Source organism: Musa acuminata, chromosome BXJ1-6 (assembly GCF_036884655.1).
Source record: "Musa acuminata AAA Group cultivar baxijiao chromosome BXJ1-6, Cavendish_Baxijiao_AAA, whole genome shotgun sequence".
Taxonomy (NCBI): Eukaryota; Viridiplantae; Streptophyta; class Magnoliopsida; order Zingiberales; family Musaceae; genus Musa; species Musa acuminata.
The window spans coordinates 18,918,605-18,941,542 of NC_088332.1; the positions used below are offsets into that span (position 1 = coordinate 18,918,605).

Here is a 22,938-nt window from a genome sequence, read left to right on the forward strand (position 1 = left end):
TGATGGCATTTGGTGGTGAATTAGAGCAGCAGAGAAGGATCCTGTTCCTTATCCATCCCTGGTCTCATTTGATGAGACTTCCCTTCTTGATTATGTTATAGCTCTATTTTCTGTTTTGTCACTTTAAGAGTATGTATGGGAAGGTGTTAAAGAGCAGCAGCTTCCAATCCATTAGTCCCACGTTGCTTGCTCGTTATTACTGCACGCTCTATGAATTGAGACAACACCACAATTTTGATTCTTGGAGGCTTAGGCTTAGTCGTAGGGGCATCAAAGCAGCTAACTGGCTGGCATATAAAGAGAGCATCAAACAAGAAGCTGACAGTAGTTACTTGGGAGATTGATTTAATTTTCTTAATATTTTCTTGGATCGAGATTTAAAACTTTGATACTATTTGAAGTATCCATTTCAGGTTTGATATACTCTCAACCTTCTCTTTCAGATTGGACATTTTGTCGCTAAGTGAAAAAAGAATATATAGAAAATGAAAATAAATTATTCATAAGTATTGATGCATACCTGAACAGAAAGTGTATATGACAAATACATATACATAAGCGTTTAGGGATCACTAATTGTAAAGAGGCATCAAGCAGCATTATTAAGATATTGCCCATTTGGTTGCTCTCCATTTGACTCAATAGCCACATGATTTTGTCCTTCAAAAAGAGCCTGTAAAACAAGAAGACGCTTGCCGCCTTTCTTGACTTCCAACAATGTAAGATCTCTGTCCTTATTGACCTCGTCAGGATTCTTGATCATAATAATGTGAATGGTAATTGGTTTTTTCTTGATACTTTTACCTGGAAATTGAGTAGGAACTTCCTCCAAAGATGGAACGATTCACTTATGTTCCATTACCAGGAAGCCAGGAAAATGAATAAATCTCAAGTCATTGGATATCGGCAAAGGATTTTATTGTTTTAAATCCGTGATTCTCGGGAAGAGGTGCATTTCCAGGACGAACGGAGATCAACACTTGAAGACCTAGAATGAAACAGCGAACACAGCTATCAGATATGAGGCATCAACAAGACATCTCGATTGAAAATCTTCATTCTAATTATACTGCAGTTTTCATCTCATAATAATTTGTCTTCTTTCTTTACTCCTAAGAAGTTGGTCTTCTGATGTGCTGGTTTAAATTCAGTGTTCAAGAGGAACATAGATCATTCTATTGCATGCAAGATTATTCAGTATTCATAGGCTCCATCAGCAAGATTCAGAAAAAGGCAATCTGAACAAGTATTGTAGCTTGTGGGATGGACAGCATGCATTTTACACCCGGTAAGTAGTAAAGTGTGCACTAGTTATGCACTTGCCACTTCTTTCTCTCTACCAGCACCTATCTACAGTCAAATAAGATGACAATTATAACATAAGATGCCACATGTGTTATCATCCTCCTGTGAGAGTAAATACTTGAACACTCTTTTGGGACGCAAGGGGAAGGGCTATGTGGTTTCTAGCTTGGGTCACAAAGTTTTTATGTAACAAAGCCAACATAGGATTACAACTGACTGAAGCCAAATAAAAGGTTTTTTCTTCATGTTAGGATTGGGAATGGGCACTAATAGCGGGGGTGAATTATTGCTATCATAAAACTTTACGTCGATTAAAAATCTCATTCGATAAAAGCCGATATCGGAAATGAGCTTGACTTAGAGTGCACGTTCGTAAGCATAATAAAAGTAGTAAGCAAGTAAATCAATTTTCAATATAAATGAAAAGCATAAAAGAAATATAAATCGAGTTTTATAGTGGTTTGATCATCTCAACCTACGTCCACTCCCGATTCCTCTTCACTCGAGGCCATCGGCTTCCACTACCGATCTTCTTTCCAACGGGTGAAGATCAACTACCCTTACAACTCTCTCCTTTTTTCAGGTTTAGGAGAGAATCTTTATACCCCTCTATTACAAGTATTCCCTCACACTCTCCCTTACATCAACCTTTAAGTATACAGAAGTGGGAACTCAACTTTCTAACAAGGATTGCAACCTTAGAATCATAAAGTTTTGTTATGCTTTTCATGCTTTTTCAATCAGAAAAGATTGGGGTATTTATAGACCCCAAATGACTTCAAAAATTGGAGCAAAAAATTTGAATCCCTGGGATTTCGAGGTACTGGCAATACCACCACCGGACCCAGCTATAGGACACTGAATTAGCCAAATAGTAGGCCCAATTCAGCCCTGATTCAGGCCCAATTGGCCCTAATCAAGTTGGCATGGTTACACCTAAAACCAACTCAATTATACATAACTAACTCGATCTAGACACACATAATTATAAGTACGAATCCTATGTTGTCCGGTATATCATTGGTTCATTCGATACTTCGTCCGATCCTTTCGGCACATCGTCCTTTCTTACGGCATATTGCCCAATCAGCATGTTGACCTCTGCAATATCCGATCTCCTTGGCACAATGTTCGATCCTTCTGGCCCGATGCCCGAACTTATGGTATGAAGCCTTTTGCCGATACGTCGACTGATCCTCCAGCTCGACGTCCAATCTTCTAACATGTTTCACTCCGGTCCAATGTTCGATTCCTCCTGCTTTAATCAATTTGTCTTTTCTGATCGAAGTTAGTCCTACGTCACTCAAAACGCAGATTAGATCGTGAACTCATTAATTGATTTCATCATCAAAATATGAGATTCAATAATCTCCCTTTTTTTTTTTATGATGACAACCAATTGATGACGGAGTTTACACCAAACTCCCCCATCAATATATCATATTGATAAAAACTTTGAATTCAGAAAATCATGACTATTTCATCATTGCATGCATCATGAATATTGAAAGAACCAATTAATCACATCATTGCATGCATCTTAAAATTATGAGTATTGCATGCATAATACCAATTCATCATATATATTTTTAAAATCATCATTATATGCATGATTCCAAATCATCATACATAATTTCAAATCATTATTTTAGGCATAATATGCATGATAATCATCATACCTTCTCCCCCTTTATCATCAACAAAAAGAAAAAGTACAACTAGCAAGTTTTTAGATATGTAAGCTAGTAAGATAACAAATTTTGATCATGCTAGCAAGTTTTTCACATATGAAAGTTAGTAAAATTTTTGTATTTTTTGAGATGTGCAAGATAGCTTGTTTTTGCATCTTTTAGAAATGTGCAAACTAGTAAACTTTGCTTCTCTTGTGAGATGAGCAAACTAACAATTTTAGCAAGTTTTACATCAATTTAGAACATGCAAGCTAGCAAGTTTTCTTCTCTTTGAAATGTGCAAGCTAGCAAGTTTTCTCCTTGAAATGTGTAAGCTAGTAATACTTTCTCCCCCTTTATTATTGTCAAAAAGAAGAAGAGGGGAATTATATAATAGTATAATTCATTTTCCTTTACATTAATACTCTACTCATAACATAAGGTTTACAACCATAAATATAAAGGAATTATTCATAATGAAAATCATGTCATGAAAGATAATATCAAAGATGAATACTAAAAGACATGAATTATTTTAACAAATATCCTCTTAAATAATCAAAAATAAATCTTAGAAGATCAAATAGTAAGGAAAATCTTAAGTCATGAATTCCGAAAATGATATTCTCTTTAGTAAATAGTGAATAGAATCATAGGAGATCAAATAAGATATCTTGATTCACATAAAATAAATCTCAAATCATTAATGTCATAGAATTAAGATTCATTTAGATAAATCTTCTCTTAGAAGATAAAATCATACGAGAACGAAGCTCATGTCGAATAAGTGTTTGGATAAATATGAAAACAAATTATCAAATCCAAAATTATCATCAAAATCACTTTTCTTTCATTCGGAAAATTTATTAAAAGTAACGTAGATTGATTCCTATAAGATTAAAAGTAGCTAAAGTTCTTTTAGTTCCAAATTTTGTGATTGATTTCATGCTCTAGTCTTCTGTACAAAAGCTATGCATCATCATTTAAAATCGAAAAGTACTACGAAAATCATAAAGATACATATTATTACTTCTTAAAACATACATAGGGTTAATCTTATTAGGTGTACAAGCATTAGATTTAAATCTAAATTTTGTTCCTTTATCATAAAACATGCAATTATCATGATCTTTTTTTTCAAAATCACTAAAAAGAGAAGCATAATCCCCCCCCCCTCTCCTATTTTACATTTTATATACTAATTTAAAAATAACTCATGAAATGTATCAAGTGATTTTATAGTAAAGTAAAAGGGTTTTGGTTGAGTCACTTACCTCGTTGTCGCAAGCCACCAAGGCGTAGTTCGCTATCTCTTCTTTGTCGGTTTGTTCCTCGTCTTCAGATACACTCGAATCGTCTCAAGTCGCCTTGAGTGATTTCTTCTTCTTTTGTAGCTTCTTCTTTACTTATAGACATTCGCTTTTGAAGTGCCTCGGCCAATTGCATTCATAGCAAGTTGTTTTATCATTTTTAAGTTCATTTTATTTTTAAATTCTTGTTTTATCAACTTTTTAAATTTATTTGTGAGGAATTCAAAGTCATCATCACTTGAGCTTTTACTCGAGTGGTCTTCATTTGTTTTAAGTGTCAAATCCTTCTTATTCTTTGGAAGGTTGTTCTCAAGTTCATCAAGTTCGTCATTTCATAGGTCATCAAAGACCCGATAAGTTCTTCAAGCAAAAAAGTTATTTAGGTCCTTTGCCTTTTGTATTGCAGTTATTTTCGAATCTCAATTTTCAGAAAGTGATTGTAAAAATTTATTAACAAGTTCAAAATTCGAAAAATATTTGCCAAGAACTTTTAAACCATTGATGACATCCGTAAAACGAGTGTACATGTCAACAATGGTTTCGCTTAGCTTCATTCGAAATAGTTCAAAATCATGCATCAAAAAATTAATTTAATTTTAGAATCTTTAACTCTACTTGTGCCTTCATATGTGATTTCGAGTATGTGTCAAATGTCATGTGCAGTTTCACAAATCGAAATACGATTAAATTCATTTTTATCTAAAGCACAAAATAAAGCATTTATAGCTTTAGCGTTTAAAGAAAAAGTCTTCTTCTCCAAATCATTTCATTCGTTCATTGGTTTGGAAGACTTTTTAAAATTATTTTTAATGATATTCCATAAATCGAAGTTTATAGAAAATAAGAAAATCCGTATGCGTGTTTTCGAATATGCATAGTCCGTCCTATTGAACATAGGAGGATGAACGATAGAATGACCCTCTTTATTGCTATCCATATGAGATTCAACACATGAGACGTTGAGGAGCTATTTATTGCTATCCATCTCATCTGATGACCTTGATACTATGATGAGTGTGTTATGTATATGATGCTGAAAAAAATAACCAGTCTGATTTCACTTTAAGTGGCCCTATAGTACAAAAAAAAGAGCATACCATAAAGTGGGATCACTACTTTATAGCCCTAAGATCAAATATTGTCCGCTAAGAAAGACTTAGAGATGCCAATGCAACCTATAAGAGTATTAGGATTCGAGTAAGATTATGCTGTCCCCAGTATCATCTAACAGTTGAAGTTTCGAACAAAACAGATAAGAGTTAAGACAATGAAACTAAGAATTGCCAAAGGATAAATCTATATCCATTTATACTTTAGCAATCAACAAACTATAAGAAAAACAGACTCAAACCAACAATGGAACAATGGAAATAACACTAATGCATTTACCTGCAGCCTTTGCTGCCACAGCTTCTGCATAGACATCAGTTACAAACAGGACTTGAGAAGGTTCATCGACTCCCACTGACACAGAAATTTCAAAGTAACTCCGCGATTCTCTTTTATTTCTATAGACCAAAAAGATTTTATATGAGTCTGTAGCTAAAAATTCTAATAGAACATCAGCACTATAGACACCAATTATAACCTTACCCAACTGTGGTGTCAAAAAATCCACATAGGTATTTTCGTAAGTCTCCATAAGAAGTGTTTCCAAATATAAGTCTCTGAGCCTCTCTGCTACCACTTGAATATATGTAAACCTGCATCGAGAATATTCATTAAAAAGTACCACTGGCCATAGTATTCTAGAAGTGTCGTAACATAAAACAAGCCATGATATCCCACTATTCTATTTATAAAAGAAAATTGGAAATAAATCTCAAAACAAAGTCCTCTTGCCATTTAGTTAGAAGATTATAAGAATATTTAAAAAAGATACTATTTGTAAGAAAAGTGGAGATGAATCTCACAACCAAACCCTCTTTGCCACTATACCATCAAAACTTAGTGATGTTATGCTTGTCAATCAGCATACTGTAACAGTGACCATGATTATCCATTTTATAAAGGCTAGTTGGAGGTACACTTGCATTAGTTCTCCACACAAAATTTTCACTAGAATGTTTCATATTATGTTTTAAAAAAACATTCACAGAGTAATAACCATGACTATCATTTCTCTCTAATTCTTGCAGTAGATAACTGTCATGCCATGTGTTACCATCAAGTGCATGTAGCTGAGAATTGATTCTGTTTCATATATGAAAGAAAAGGAATTAGCCATCATAAAGTGTATACATTCATGTAATCATCTATTAGTCCTAACTTCTATTGACAACTGAGAAAATACCAATTTAATCTTCAGAAAAAGGCAAAACTATAAAAAAGATGAATATTTTTCTCCTTATATTTGATGTCAAACATGTAATAGAAACAAAATTAAAATTCCAAGTTAAATTGTTAAACAATAGTTGAAGATGCATGGATAAGTTATGCTATGAACTTCTTTTATATATACTATCATAGCCAATTTTTTCTCTGCTACATTATTCTTTGAAGTTAAACCCATATTCCAAACAGTGATTGCAAAAGGCGCTCGGGCGCTCGCCTAGGCGCTCGGGCGAGGCGAGGCGAGGCCCGAGCGCCTCGCTAATGTCCCAGGCGGCACGCTTCAAACAGGCGTCGCCTGGGCGCTCGCCCGAGCCCAGGCGCTGGGCGCTTCGGGCGAGCACCTGGGTAAACCAAGGCGACCGAACCAGAATTTTAGGTCTGGTTCGGTTGTTAGTTGGTTTAATCGAACCAACTAAACCGATATAACCCCAACCCTAACCCTAACCCTAACCCTAACCCAACACTAACCTGCTGCCGCTGCCGCTCTCGATCCCGATCGCGATCTCGTCGCTCGCTGCCGCTGCTCGCCGCTGTCGCTGCTCGCGCCTCCCGCGAGCCCTATAGCGAGCCTTCCCGCTGCTCGCGCCTCCCGCGAGCCCTCTCGCTGCTCGCGCCTCCTGCGAGCCCTCCCGCTACTCGCGCCTCCTGCGAGCCCTCCGGCGAGCCTTCCCGCTGCTCGCGCCTCCCTCGAGCCCTCCCGCTGCTCACGCCTCCCGCGAGCCCTCCCGCGAGCCTTCCCGCTGCTCGCGCCTCCCTCAAGGCCTCCCGTTGCTCGCGCCTTCCGCTCCCTTTCCCGTTGCCGCTGCCGCCGCTCGCCGCTGCTGCTGCTGCTGCTACCGCTGCCGTCGCTCGCCGCTGCTTCCTCGTTTCTCCGTCAGCAGGTTTATAGTGTTAATGTGATTATATTTATTAATTATATTATATATTTTTATATTTTTATTTAAAATTTTAAATAATTATATTTATTAATTATATTTTATATTTTTATATTTTAGCGCCTCGCTTCGCTCGGGCGAGCGCCTGGGCGAGCGCCTAGCGCCTCGGGCGTTTTTGGACCTTGGCGTCTTTTGGCGCCTAGCGCTTTTTAAATCACTGATTCCAAAAGACCACATTTAGCAGCACAGACAACTGACTCATTTGGATGGTATAGATTGCATATGTAAAAATCTGAAAAAAGAGACGATATTATCACCTTTATGCCATTAGCATGCCACTTCAGAAGTGCTTCTGGAACATCCTCATAAACAACTCCTTGCAATTCTTTGTTCTCAAATCCAGTCCTCCATATATGACCCTGCACGTAGAAATGAAGGGAAGAGAAAGTTTTTAAGTTATAATAATTCCTTCTGTAATTGCACAAAGTCCAGTTCTGTTACCTGCAATTGTTTAAGAGAGGTAATTTTTCTGTCAGCTCTAATCATGGCCTCAACATTAGTTACTAAAGAATCAATCACCTCATCTTTTCCAGCATCATCAGATGGAACAGGTACTGAACCCAAAATCCCTTCTTTCAGGTCATCCTCAACCTAAACATGTTATTAATGTGGAATCAACACAAAAGAACAATATGGAGAAGGACAACTAGAAAACAAACAGAAAATACTATCACCTTCCGACTACAAAAAATTAAACAAAAAGCATAAGGGATGCTTCGAAGCAGAAGAATCTAGAAACACTTCAAACAGAAAATAAAATAAAATAATAAGATTGAACTTTCCTAGTCTGAACTTCCCAAGATACCAACGTAGCTTGGGAAACAGCCAATTCATAGAATCTGGATTATTTCAGATACTTAATGAAGGTAACGTAATTCTCAAAAAATAGAAACTTAGTTGAGGACTCGGATGAAGACCCAATTGAGTCCTAATCTACCTAATATATTAAAACTCAGTTGCATCAATCACAATCATAAGAATCTCGTGTGCACTGAAGTGGAGAAAAGATGCATGCACATGCACGCACAAATGCACATGTCCTGCAGTCAAAAGTGCAACATCATATGAGTATACAGGTTGCAGTCCATGAAAAACTAGCCTCAAATGAAACTGAACAAACGCATGACCATCATTTTGATACTAGCTTTCTTCCAGGATTTATAGGATGTGATAAATAAGGACCTATCTCATCTTTTAGAATTTTTTTTCCTAGTGTTCAACTCCAAACACTTTTATCAAGACTTAACTACCTTATCCTTATGCTGGAAGTCATCTCTGATGTACCACTTTTTAGCCTGATAGCCTAAGCAACTGATTTTCAAGATCATAGTTTGATGTCTTGGATACTGGACCCATGCTAGTCCTTGACCGGACCAGAATGGGTCTGGTACATGTTGGCATACCAACACACCGTCACAGACAAAATTCTAAACATGATGTTTGATGCAATGCTTATGTATGTCCGTGTCTTTTGGTTTGTTCATACTTTGCACAATATATAGAGGGACGGTCGAAGGCTTAATAGCCCTATTTTAGTTAGGTTTGGTGGTCTTTTTAGGCTTGTAAATAAAGATTGTGTCATGCAGACACTTGTGAGAGATATTCGGTCTGTAGTGGACCATTTTGACCTTTTGTTGTGTAACCATTCAGAGCTTATAAAGTCTGTTTGTAATTTGCATTGTCTATATAGAAATGTTTGCTTGTGGATCCCGAATAAGGTGCTTTCCCTAACCCGTTTTCTCTTTTGTAGATCCTAAGGGACCATGGGAGGTTTTAGGGAGGTCGACCTTTGTGGACGGACACACAAGGGTGCCGCACAACTTAGGCAAAACTAACTAAGTCCATGACAGATGGTATCAGAGCGGGGCAAGCACTCATAGAAACATTTGGTATGCAAACGTGGGGGACCTGGCGGGGCTACGTTGAGAACAACTAGTATGCACGATCGTTTGGGGGAAAGTGGGCATGAAGATATAGGAAAAAGAAGTCGCTCAGAGGAGCGGGCATCTGAGATTGACATTCAGATGAATGGCCAACCCTTCGCGCAAGAGGCACCACAAGGACAAGCAAGCTAGGAAGAACGCGTAGCGCATAAAGGTTGGGATGATTGAGTTTGAGCTATGACTTAACGTTGGCAACCATACTTGATGGTGTTCAAGGCAAGTGAGGCACTTGGTAAAGGATGAGACCATGTAAGGTAGAATGGGTCGTTCAACGACCGAAAGAGTTATGCAAAACTCACAGAACTGAGGGGAATTATTAACTCGAAGAATTCGGTACTCATACAAAGGCTTGTATACGAACGATGGAGTGTTCGTGGCCATCCCTAGGTGATCGAAACTCAACGCCATAGAGCATTGAAACTTTCTCTTCAACATGAGAAGGATACGTCCGTAGGAGACTGAAGTATGCAGCAAGTTTAGTATGTTGCTAGGCCTTGAGTGGTGCAGCGGGGACTGTATTGACGTGGAGTCGCAATCTAGCAAGTGCGTTTATGGGAGGCAGAACAATGCACAGTTTGTTCAGCAAGGCAAAGTAGTCCAACGGGATGGCAGTCTCCAAAACTTTTAGAGAGATATAAGCGAAGAGAGAAGTTGCTCCAATGGGACAGATATCTAGGAGGGATAAGTCCCGACTCTCCAGAGGGAGAATCATATGCAACGGACCGCACATGTTGAGGAAGAGTACCTAAAAAAAAAACAACTCCACAAAACTCAATAGACGTAGCGAGCGACGAGGAGTCATCGCATGATCTCGCTTGAGAGAATGCATTGGTGGATGCATTACAAGATCAAGTGGGGGAGCGACCCAAAGCAACACAAATGAAGGCACACTTGAAGTCGATATGGAGATCAGACTTAAGGGAGGGTTGACCCGTGGAATGGTAGGCGTTAGGGCCACCATCAACTCAATGCAAAACAAGGAGCGGAGCAACTTGGGTGTAACTTGACGAAGTACCCAAGCCGCATGAAGGGAGCCGACATAGAAGATGTAACATAGAGCGGAGGCACAGAGCTTTCCTTAGACAAAGGTCAAGGACACGAACTCTTACAGAGACAAGAGCGAGATCATGTTGTTCCATGGGTCCCTCATTCTGATGGAGCGGGCTCATCTTGCATGGTGCCAAAGACGAAGGGAGATTCGAGGCACATACACCTTACCTCATAGAAGCATTTGACAGAGGAGCTGAGGTGACTCAACTTGCAGAGGCAAAGTTGGGTTCAGAAGGCCTTGACACGGGACAAGAGGATGCGGAGGCGGGTACTCTTGAAGAATATGCCATAGTGCTGTCATTCAAGTTACCATGAAGGAAGTGGTGCGGAGCGGAGATTATGCTGGTAGGGGCAGAGGCCCAGGATCTAGATAATTGTATACCAATTTCAGCAAAGTCGGTGGACTTCGGGAGCTACTAGGCGACAGACTGTCCTAGAGCGATGCCTCGTCTAGGTGTGATCCGAGAGGAGGCGGACGAAGGTCGATTGCCAAAGGAGCAAACACAATCGAAGGTGGAAGAGGCCCTGCGATGTATTGGCAGAGGCCACACATAATGGGATCACAAACCGAGTTCATCTCATAAGGATCATAATGCAATGAAGATGTTACCAGGAGGCGACACGTGCAACAGATCATGGTGGAACAGTTCGTGGCAATATGATACACACGAATATTACCTTGTGAGGGACTATATCATACGGACGTATAATCGAGAGCTACTCGGAGCTCCACTTTGGTGAACAATACGACGACAAGAAGGGCTATGGATTCAAGGAGTGAAGGTCATGGTACCGCAGAGGCGAGTCTTCCGTGCGTGCATCGAATTTTGCATCGGATGAAAGCCTTGGTCATCAGCATATGGGGGCTATGTACCACCGAGGGAAAAGTTCGAATGCAAGTGTACTAGTGAGTCCCATGGGAGGTATTTGATCATGCAGAGGTATGATCGAAGCAGTTGGAGAGTTGGACTGCTCCAGAACCTATATTCGCTTAAGGGAGCCCGACAAGTCAAAGTACAAGGTCGAGTAAGCGAACATTGCTACCAAGGAAACTGAGAACAGAATCGGTGTAAACCCTACAACATGATGGTAGAGGCCATGCATGGGAGTTGCAGTCTGTCTTTCCATTGACCAAAGGGAACTGTTTGGAGAACACATAGATGTTGAAGCAGGAGGTCGCAAGAGGCGAGGAAGCGACGATGAGTCTAGAGGGACTTAGCTACCCAAAACCAAGTATTTGTTAGAATGGAGGTGGACTCGGAGGAGTGCCACAGAGACATATTTACTGATCGTGAAGAAAAGGGATGCAGATGCGAGGCAACGGATAGTAGGGCCATGAGCATGATAGCGCCATGGTACCACAAAGGCGGGACTTCCGTGAAGTCATTGATCCTTTGCTCTCATAGAGGGAGAGTGCTTGGTCGTGAAAGGGGTCGAGGAGGTGGAACATACAGAGGCAAACTCCAAGTATCGAGACAAGGCTGAAGGACAGAGGCCAAGGAACTTCGTAAGACCGGTGTCAACGAGCTTCTCATCAAGATAGCCGAAAATAAAGGACTTCGGGTCGTGCAAGAGTGCACGACCAAGGAACGAAGCAGGCAGTACGCCGTGCTATACTTTTGCTACTCAATGGAGTAGACGGTAGGGTTGATGGAGAAGACAGTACAATCCCAGAGGCGACCAAAACTATTAGAGACTTACTCCAAGTTGGGGTGAAAACTTCCTGCATTCCAGAAGTTCGATGGCATTGAGAAGGTAAATCATAGTAGCTAACTCAACGCAATGAGTGCAAACACTTCAAGTACTTCAGAAGTGTGAGCAAATAATAGGCGAAGGCCAGTAACTAGCTCGATGCATGGAGTACAACCCTCGAGGAGGCGGACGAAGTCAAGTAACCTTTGCCTTCTCAACTCTTAAGAGAATGGGTGAAACCAAGTACCCCAATTCTCTTATCTATCCAGCAGAGGAGCTTTGCACAGATTGAAAGACCCTTCGAAGATAATGGAAGACAATAGTTATCAAATCCTCACAAATGGTGATCAGTGCTATTGAGAGTAGATTATCCGCTTCATTTCCCAATAGAATGTCAATCAAAAGCGGAAGTGATGCGAATCTACTTGGAAGTGATAACTAAGTAAAAGAAGAGTCGATGGACAAATTTAGTGGAGGAAGGACCCAAAACTTCAAAAGTTTATGAGGCGATACTCGTTAAAGCTCTAACAAGCATCAACTCAGTTCAAGCAGCATGAGACATTTGGGAGACTAGCAATAGTAAGGATTATCTTTTCCTTCATCTGAAGGATCTGTAGGAACCAACAGGGATCAATACAACTCAGCCAACCCCACACTAGAGTCAGAGTCATTGGCGAGTTGAAGCAGCATGGCGGATCAAAAGTTTGACTACTCAACAACAGTAGTAGAGAGCAAACAGGAGCCAAGAGGCGCATTGGAGTTGGAGCAGAAGATTGAAGACTCAGCAAAAGCGAGGAGTTGTAGTGTCGGCAAAGGCTTCGACGAGGAAGTTGAAGGAATAAGTAGGGGAGACTGTCACGAACAAAATTCTAAATAGGATGTTTGATGTAATGCTTATGTATGTTCGTATCTTTTGGTTTGTTCATGCTTTGCACAGCATGTAAAGGGACGATCGAAGGCTTAACAACCCCATTTTAGTTGGGTTTGGTAGCCATTTTATGCTTGTAAATAAAAGTTGTGTCATGTGGACACTTGTGAGAGATATTTGATCTGTAGTGGACCATTTTAACCCTTTGTTGTGCAACCATTCAGAGCTTGTAAAGTCTGTTTATAATTTGCATTGTCTATGTAGTGTTTTCTGAAATGTTTGCTTGTGGATCCCGAGTGAGGCATTTTCCCTAACCTGTTTTCTCTTTTATAGGTCCTAAGGGACCATGGGAGGTTTTAGGGAGGCCGACCTTTGCAGACGAACACGCAAGGGTACCACACGACTTAGGCAAAACTAGTTAAGTCCATTATAGATAGCCTATGCTGGAAGTCATCTCTGATGTACCACGTTTTAGCCTGATAGCCTAAGCAACTGATTTTCAAGATCATAGTTTGATGGCTTGGATACTGGACCCATGTCAGTCCTTGACCGGACCAGAATGGGTCTAGTACATGCCGATATACCAACACACGTCAATACGTATTGTAGAACTTTTTTGAATATTTGAGGACCATTTTCAAGATATTCAAAAGGGTAATGCTAACATACTGACCAATACTCATCCAACTTAAACATACAATGCAATAAACAATTCTAAAAGGAAGAGCACTTGCTATCTGCTTCATGACAGCCCTGAAGCCATCCAGCTCTGTGTATCAGATCATATTAAACAGGCTCTTGACAAGATCTGTTGGAATTTCATTATGGATATCTTCAAAGTTACCCATCCTTCTGGGACCACATTTGGATGCCTCCTAAAGTTCGATTTTAAAAATACCCTTCACAAAATTTGCTAGGATTTCATTTTGGATATCTTCAAAGCTAGAGACTTTAGCTAAAGCTAGTGCCTCATTTGTCTTTATTTCTCATCAGCAATATATGTCAATGGGTTCATTGATGCTTTATTTCACAAATAAGGAAAGCCTTATGCTAAAGGACCCTCCCCCCCTCTTATATGTTGTGACCAATGTCCTAACTAGATTGCTCCTTGGTGAGGTTGGCAATTGGCATAACAAGTGGGCCTAGTAGTGGGCCATATCGGATGCCATTGCATATCAACTTCCTGATGATAAATGATCCAATCCTATCCTATCTATCATCCATGGATGGAAGACCCCAACCAATCTCAAAGTTGCTCCATTTTAATACAAATTTTGTTCTAGTCTTCCTATTAATATTTGATATAAGGAGATCTACCTTGAGTCACACCCAAACCTATTAACTTTAAGCTTTTTTCTGTTTTTTTTTCCCTCCATTCTCTGATGCATCTGTTTATAACTCTGCAGCAACACTGCTTTTGCCTCAAAGCAGACAATGGCCAGATTACAATGTTGCCAATCAGCAAGATAAAGAAAAAATAGCCCCAACAACTTCATCTCATAACCAACAATGGGGAATTTTTCAGTTCTACTATTACTTGACAAAACAACATAATAAATCAAATTAGATAAAAGACACAAAAGCACAACTGAATCCAACAACTGATGGACAGTGGTATATAGTGAATACTATATGATAAGCAAAATATGCCCCCAAAAACTTGTAGGAATTCAACAACCGAGGGATAGCTCCCCTTGGAAGAAATTGACAAACTGAAATAACTGAAACAAATGGCTCTTTCTAAATGAAACTGGATACCTGACTAGTAATTAGAGAGCAGTTACATCAGTCAAGAGTGCAGCCTTCACTATTTCTCCATTCAAATATTATGGGGTTTTACATATCTATCCTTTCAAAATGTGAAAATAGTATATCCGCCCTCCAATACATACATACATACATACATATATATATATGTATGTATGTATGTATATATATATATACATATACATATACATATACATATACATATACATATACATATACATATACATATACATATACATATATATATACATATACATATACATATATATATCCTTCATATATTCAACTTTTTTCCCATTAACATTCTTCCGGCAAACTCAAGTTAACTACTAGTCATGGTTATCACTGCATTTGGAAATAATAAAATTTGAAGTACTTAAAATGCCTTCACCAATTATTTGACCCCTCGTGTTCTTCAACATTTTTGAAGGGGATACAATTTGAGTTTTGATGTCTATATACTAAAGGTCAACTGCCAGAGAATAACTACAATATTTTACATATAGCGTGGCAAATACCAAGATCACTGACTTTGGAGGGATACCAATGCAATTATGCCAATCATTATATGAATAGCCAAAACCAAGTCTTGTGACTAGTGACCACAGCACACCTACTAAAAGTTCTTGAGACCAAAGCAATTAAAATGTCTAATAAATCATAAACAAATAATGGAAATAGACAATACAGGAAACTGCACAATGAAATCTTACTTGGGCACGCAATAGCTTAATATCTTCTTTTGTTTCCTCGCTGTCATATGTGGACATCAAATGTTTTCTCACATTATCATGAGCATATGGAAAAAGAACATCTGTAACAAATGTTATTGGTGTAGTTGTTCCTTCTATGTCAAGGACAATGCATTGCTGCAAAATGTTCAAAGTTGTTTATTAGAAGATTACCTATATGTTAGTTGATTAGAATACAGAAGAAAAATTTTGCAGTGATTCATGAAGAAATAGATCCATTAACATACAGATATTGAAGCAAAAACTAAGCCATGGTAAACAGACAGAGATGCACAAACAGAATGAACAAAAACTGAACATATCCATAGCAAGATAAAAGGAAAAAACCATATCCAAAGCAAGATATATGGAAACCGTCTTACAATTGATGGCACAGGATCAAGGCTGCCATTTAGTGGTCCTGCTCGCACAGAACCACTTAGATGCCTACCCCTATACTGAAATTGTTTTGGATGACCTAATGAATTCTGACCAAATGCATTCCAGTCGATACCCAATTGGTGAAGCTTGATTGCAGCATCAAAAGGGTACTGGTAATTCTCAGCCTGAAAAATACTAGAATAGTAAAGATAACATAATCTAAGAGTTATGAACCACAAGCAACTTAAGAGAAAAACCCAGAAGACAGTTGGAGAATTTTTGCAACAAAGTGATGAAAAGATGACTAACTATAAATAATGGTTTTTGTTGAAAGCTCCAAAAACAAACAATTAGAAATTGGAATTGTATCTAATATATATGAAGTGGCCTTAAACAATATTCAATAATGACAAAAGACCACCATGAAGCATACAACCATTTAAAATTAAATCATTAGCAAATGTGAACTTAGAAAAGACTAAACCATTTTTTTAATTGGTTTAAAATTAAACCAGCCAAAAAATTATAGTATCGAAAGCTTATCTGAATAACTGTCATAGTTTTTTAACAAAATACTCGATGACCTAACAAGAAGTTGTAGTGTCGGATCCATGAATCTTTTCCTACCATTTGAATATTTGGGATAATATCATTAGTAAAACTAAGAAGAATCAGATGTCTTGTTGTTGTTTCTGATAAAGTTTTCCAAGGTCTATCTCTCTCTCGCAACACCGCTAATCTTTAGTCGATCACTTCATCTAAGCAGAGTATCCATAGATCTCCTTTGGACATGTCCATGGAGTCTAAAACGTTTTCTCATCATCTAGTTAAACTTATTTGTTCATGGATGTAATATTTCTTACTCTAGATTGTTCAGTAAATGCAAACATCCATTGCAACATTCTCATCCTAACAACACTAACCTTTTGCACATGCAGTTTCCTAAATATCTATTTGTTCATGTTGACCTTACAACTGTCCTATTAAATATTCCTTTTATTTAAGTGTAACATGATGATAATATAGAATTCCTGATATACCACTCCACAAAGAATATCTTGATTTATCTTCCCTTCCTAATCAGTAAGAAATCCAAGAAATCTAAAACTTTCGCTTCAAGGAGGGTCATAGTTGTACTGAATTTAAATTAAGTAGGGTTAAGCTAATATACAGCAAACAAAGATAAAAGGAAGGTATAGTGCAACCGATGGATAAGAAATTTCCAAAAGTAAAAAAAGATAGGATTTTTATCCTAGCATTTGATTAAACAGATATTGGGACAAGTATTGCTTTTAGCAAGTAGGATGGTTGAAATGGAGAAAACAGACTACAAGTGCCGAGTGATTGTGTCTTTAAGACTAAGAGGAAACTTTCATAAGATAGTGACATGAGCAGTTATGCTTAGAATTTGAATTTGACAGATAGGTCCAGAAAGAAAATAAAGTAATTCCCTCAAAGTCCAACCTCCAAAAGCACATCCATCTACTCGCAATCTCCCATTTCTTTCTGAACCAACAATTCAGACACAAAAACACTGTCATTTGGTACATAAGCCTTCTCCGAAGCCTGATTGAAACAAATTCTAATCTGACGTATACTAACTCTGCTCCAGTTACACAAGGAAATCACTAATTCCTTCAGAAACCTCTTTCTTTTGATCCAGAACCAGATGCAATGAGTCCATGAAACAGGATTACGGAACTAGACAATAAGAGAAGTAAAAGAAAAAAACGAAGAGGAGGAAATTACTTTCACAGCATGTGCAGCGCAACCCGTGCAGTTTGGAGACTTTTGAAGGTTGGGCTTCGGCGTCGGAGAGGATAGCACGGCCCCGCTTCTAAACAGCGCGTACATGCGTTCCGGCACGAAACGCGCCTTCAGAACCCCTGACGGTGACACTGATCAAAACAATCAAAGATCCAATCTTTGAGCTATTATAAAAAAGAATGCAAGAAAAATCGAACGAAAGATCGAATGCAGCGATCATCAGATGGTTTTCATGGATTGCAATCAAGTAATCGATGCAGACCAGAGGGTGCCACGACGATGAACTGACGAGGTTTGCAGGGGGCGGCTTTAACGGTGAAGCTGCCGTCGATGCCGGTGACGCAGCCAAGGTTATAGATGTGGAGGCGGAGGTGGTCGGAGACAAGGGCCCGCGTCCCGCCCACGGGCTTGCCCTCTAAGTACGCCCGCGGGGTTGTCAGCGGGAGCACGTTCATCGCCATTGCTGTAAACTTTCAGGAGTTCGGTGGCTATTGGAGAAGATAAGGGGAGAAGCGGGAGATTGGAAGCTGATAAGCGACAGAGCGCACGGAAGGCACCGGAGCAGCGTCGGATATCCACTTTGCCATTGACCACCAATGAAAATGTTACGTGGATGAGGTCTTTTTTTTGCCCCATTTCGAACCTGGAAAAAAACTGAGTAAATTCCCATGAAAAATCCCTCAGTTTGGCTTTTTTTTTCCCGATTTATTCACCCTTTATTTTTGGGCAAATTAAAAAAAAAATCTCTATTTTTTTAAATTTTTTCACGTAACATCTTTTCTTAAAAATAATTCTAAAATATCACCCTATGAAAAGATCAATATTACTCATTCTTTCATTGGATCCGTTATCGCTTATAGTCAAGGAGGACCCCTTAGCTCAATTACTATATGTTTTTGCATGAGGTCACCCCCTCTCTCTCAGTCATGATCAATGACGTACTCTCTTCTTTTTCATCTTGCGACCAACAATGAGGATTACAAGCAAAGATAGAGAGCAAGTTTACAAGCGAAAACGTGTGAGGGCTATTTGGAGTAAAGTGGCTATGCAGGTGATGGGCGAAGGACGATAGTTAATAGAGGTAAAATGATCATTTTAAATAAAAGACGTCATTTCAAAAAATTTTAAAAGTAGAGGTGATATGTGAAAATTTTTTAAAATAAGTTTTTTTCAAAAGTTTTTTTTTATTTTTCTCTATTAGTTTTCATATTTTTCTTATATCCCAAAATACCCTTGACATGAAATATGAAGCAATCCAATTATAATATTTTTAATATATCCATAAAAACATTACAATCTCGTACCAAAATACTATAAACGAGGAACGAAGTCTAACAATAAAACACAAATCAACTTATTAGTATAGAGTTTCAAATATGTATTTATGTTGGTCTTAGATCAAGTACATTAAAAAAAAAAACTTGGCCTCCATAGTATTTTTCAATAAGATTATAGAATTTTTGGAACCTTCTTAAAAATATTATAAATCTATACAAAAGTACCATCACTAGTTTTTTTTTTTTTTTTCACGTTATGACTCGGTCTAATGCAAATGATGAAAATCTTTTTGGTCAATCCCATCGGGAGTATTTTGAGAATAAAAAATAAGGATATTGATGGAGAAAAATAAAAAGAGCATCAATTAAAAATAAACTAAAATGAGAAGCTTCCCAGAAATTCAGCCAAAAAAATAACCAAACAATAATTTTTTCTACATAGAACAAAAATATCTATTTAATATGCAATGCATGTCTTCTCGTATTGGATGTAAATAACTATTCCTATATAAATTCTTGGTCATTCTATTTAAACGACTCGGCATTTGGATCCTTTATGTAGACTAATTTCTAGATATGGACTGTTGGGTGATGGTAGATGGATGTAAATCTACTAAAACGGTACATTAGAGGCTACTTATAAACATATCCAAGAGTAAGCACCATGGGAAATACTATAAACATATCCAAGAGTAAGTCAGCATAAGAGCACCATGAGAAATATTACGCATTGTAAACTTCTAAGGATTAATTGTCATCTTTTAGATGTCGTTTAGGACATCTTTTAGATTTCCTCTTAGATGTCCTCTTAGGTTGGTTTAGAGTCAGTACTAACAGAGGGGTGAATTAGTGCAGCAATAAAAATCATGTCAGTTCTGAAAATCTCTTCGTTTTGTACGATAAAAATCGATTTCAGAAACTTGAAATCATATGCAAGTATAGGCATAGTAAAAATACAATAAGAAGGTAAGAAGGTTTGTAGTAAGATAAATTGCACAAAAGAAAAGGCAAACTGGATTTTTATAGTGGTTCGATCGTCGTGACCTATATCCACTCCGTCGATTCCTCGTTCGTTGAGACCACCGGCATCAACTATCGATTTTCCTTTAATAGACAAAGATCAACCTCCTTCATACACCCCTCTTCTCCTTTTCACAAGACAACCTTTACAAGTATTCACTCATCTCTCAAACTATTCTAACACTTAGACTAGAAGAGGAGGATTCTCACAAGAGATTACAATAACGTTTTTCCCTTTTTAAATTCTCTGTGCTTGTGTATCTTAACTAGGGATAAGAGGGGTATTTATAGGCTTCAAGTTGATTCAAACTTGGAGCCTAAAAATGTCTCATCCCAGGTTTCCCGAGTACGGGCAGCACCACCGCTTGTGCTACCGTTTTGTCACGGACTTAGCTAGTTTTGCCTAAGTCGTGCGGCACCCTTGCGTGTCCGTCCGCAAAGGTCAGCCTCCCCGAAGCCTCCCATTGTCCCTTAGGACCACCAAAAGAGAGAACGGGTCAGAGAGAACGCCTCAATCGGGATCCACAAGCAAACATCTCCGAAAAACACTTCATAGACAATGCAAATTACAAACAGACTTTACAAGCTCTGAACAATGGCACTACAAAGGGTAAAATGGTCCATTACAGACCGAGAATCTCTCGTACGTGTCAACATGACACAACCTTTATTTACAAGCCTAAAGAGGCCACCAACCCAACTAAAATGAGACTATTAAGCCTTCGGCCGCCCCTTTACATGCTATATAAGGCATGAACATGCCAAAAGACACGGATATACATAAGCATTACATCAAACACCTTGTTTAGAAGTTTGTCCGTGACATTCTCCCCCACTTATTCCTTCGACGTCCTCATTGAAGCCTTTGTCGACACTGCAACTCCTCGCCTTTGCTGAGTCTTCAATCCTCTGCTCCAGCTACAATGCGCCTCTTGGCTCCTTGCTGCTCTCCACTACTATTTTTGAGTAGTCAAACCTTTGATCCGCCATGCTGCTTCAACTCACCAATGACTCTGACTCTGGTGTGGGGTTGGCTGAGTTGTGTTGATCCTTGTTGATTCCTGCGGATCCCCCAAATGAAGGAAAAGACCATCCTTACTACGCTAGTCTCTCAAATTCCTCATGCTGCTTGAACTGGGTGGATGCTTGTTGGAGCTTTAACAAGCATCGTCTCGCAAACTTATGAAGTTTTGGGTCCTTCCTCCACAAAATTTGCTCATTGACTCTTCCTTCACTTAGTTGTCACATCCAAGTAGGTTCGTATCACTTCCGCTTTCGATTGGCATTTCGTTGGGAAATGAAGCGGACAATCTACTCTCAGTAGCACTGATCACCGTTGGTGAGGATTTGACAACTATTGTCTTCCATTATCTTCGAAGGGTCTTTGAACATATGCAGAGCTCCTCTGCTGGATAGTTAAGAGAATTGGGGTACTCGGTTTCACCCATTCTCTTAAGAGTTGAGAAGGCAAAGGTTACCTGACTTCGCCCGCCTCCTCGAGGTTGTACTTCATGCATCGAGCTGGTTACTGGCCTTCGCCTGCTCTTTGCTCACACTTCTGAAGTACATGAAGTGTTTGCACTCCTTGCGTTGAGTTAGCTACTGTGATTCACCTTCTCAATGCCATTGAACTTCTGGAATGCAGGAAGTTTTCACCCCAACTTGGAGTAGTTCTCTCATAGGTTTGGTCGCCTTTGGGATTGTACCGTCTTCTCCATCAACCTTGCCGCCTACTCCACTGAGTAGCAAAGGTACAGCACCGCGTACTGCCTGCTTCGTTCCTTGGTTATGCACTCTTGCATGACCCGAAGTCCTTCACTTTCGGCTATCTTGATGAGAAGCACATTGACACCGGTCTTACGAAGTTCTTCGGCCTCTGCCCTTCAGCCTTGTCTCGGTACTTGGAGATTGCCTCTGCATTCTCCACCTCCTCGGCCCCTTTCACGACCAAGCGCTCTCCCTCCATGAGAGCAAGGGATCAATGACTTTCACGGAAGTCCCGCCTCTGCGGTACAATGGCGCTGTCATGCCCATGGCCCTACTATCCGTCGCCTCACATTTGCATCCCTTTTCTTCATGATCAGTAGATATGTCTCCGTGGCACTCCTCTGAGTCCACCTCCATTCTAACTGATGCTTGATTTTGGGTAGCTAAGTCCCTCTGGACTCATCGCCGCTTCCTCGCCCCTTTCGACCCCCTGCTTCAACACCTCTGTGTTCTCCAAGCAGTCTGTTTGGTCGATGGAAAGACAGACTGCAACTCCCATGCATGGCCTCTGCCATCACGTTGTAGGGCTTGCACCGATTCTATTCTCCTTAGCTTCCTTGGTAGCAACGTTCGCTTACTCGACCTTGTCCTCTGACTTGCCGGGCTCCCTTAAGCGAATATGAGCTCTGGAGCAGTCCAACTCTCCAGCTGCTTCGATCATACCTCTGCATGATCAAGTTCCTCCCATGGAACTCACTGGTACTTGCATTCGAACTTTTCCCTTGGTGGAACTCAGCCCCCATATGCTGATGACCAAGGTTTTCATCCGATGCAAAATTCGATGCACGCCCGGAAGACCTGCCTCTGCGGTACCATGGCCTTCACTCCTTGAATCCATAGCCCTTCTTACCGTCGTGTTGTTCACCGAAGTTGAGCTTCCAGTAGCTCCCGATCATACCTCCATATGATCTAGTCCCTCCCGGGACTAAGTCGTGTGTATCGCATTGCCACGAACTGTTCCACCACGATCCGCTGCACCATGTCGCCTCCTTGTGACATCTCCATTGCATTCTGATCCTTGTGGAATAAACTCGAATTGTGAACCCTCCATGTGTGGCCTCTACCAATACATTGCAAGGTCTCCTCCACTTTCGATTTTGTTCGCTCCTTTGGCAATCGAC

General features: G+C 39.6%; 1 protein-coding gene across 2 annotated transcripts; it reads right to left on the reverse strand.

Moving 5' to 3' along the window:
• Positions 1 to 477: 477 nt before the first annotated feature.
• LOC135676581 (probable bifunctional methylthioribulose-1-phosphate dehydratase/enolase-phosphatase E1 1) lies at positions 478 to 18,348 on the reverse strand. Of its 2 annotated transcripts, none has more exons than XM_065187914.1 (9): positions 18,016 to 18,348; positions 17,736 to 17,884; positions 15,989 to 16,171; positions 15,588 to 15,743; positions 8,074 to 8,145; positions 7,812 to 7,913; positions 5,879 to 5,988; positions 5,675 to 5,793; positions 478 to 988 (listed from the first exon to the last, which is right to left on the reverse strand). In XM_065187914.1, exons 1-9 carry the CDS (start codon positions 18,212 to 18,214, stop codon positions 894 to 896), a joined length of 1,185 nt encoding a protein of 394 aa, XP_065043986.1. In that variant the 5' UTR covers positions 18,215 to 18,348; the 3' UTR covers positions 478 to 893. The 2 variants fall into 2 exon arrangements, with proteins under 2 accessions (XP_065043986.1, XP_065043985.1); XM_065187913.1 differs by having other exon boundaries at positions 7,996 to 8,145; positions 18,016 to 18,347.
• Positions 18,349 to 22,938: the final 4,590 nt, after the last annotated feature.

What these genes read in the sequence shown, in the direction of transcription:
- LOC135676581 (XM_065187913.1), bottom strand. Translation starts at nt 18,214, where the DNA reads ATGGCGATGAACGTGCTCCCGCTGACAACCCCGCGGGCGTACTTAGAG. An exon ending in GCGCTGCACATGCTGTGAAA is followed by an intron (nt 16,172 to 17,735) that starts GTAATTTCCTCC and finishes AGTATTTTTCAG; the next exon opens with GCTGAGAATTACCAGTACCC. An exon ending in TGTGGCAGCAAAGGCTGCAG is followed by an intron (nt 989 to 5,674) that starts GTAAATGCATTA and finishes GTTTCATTCTAG; the next exon opens with GTCTTCAAGTGTTGATCTCC.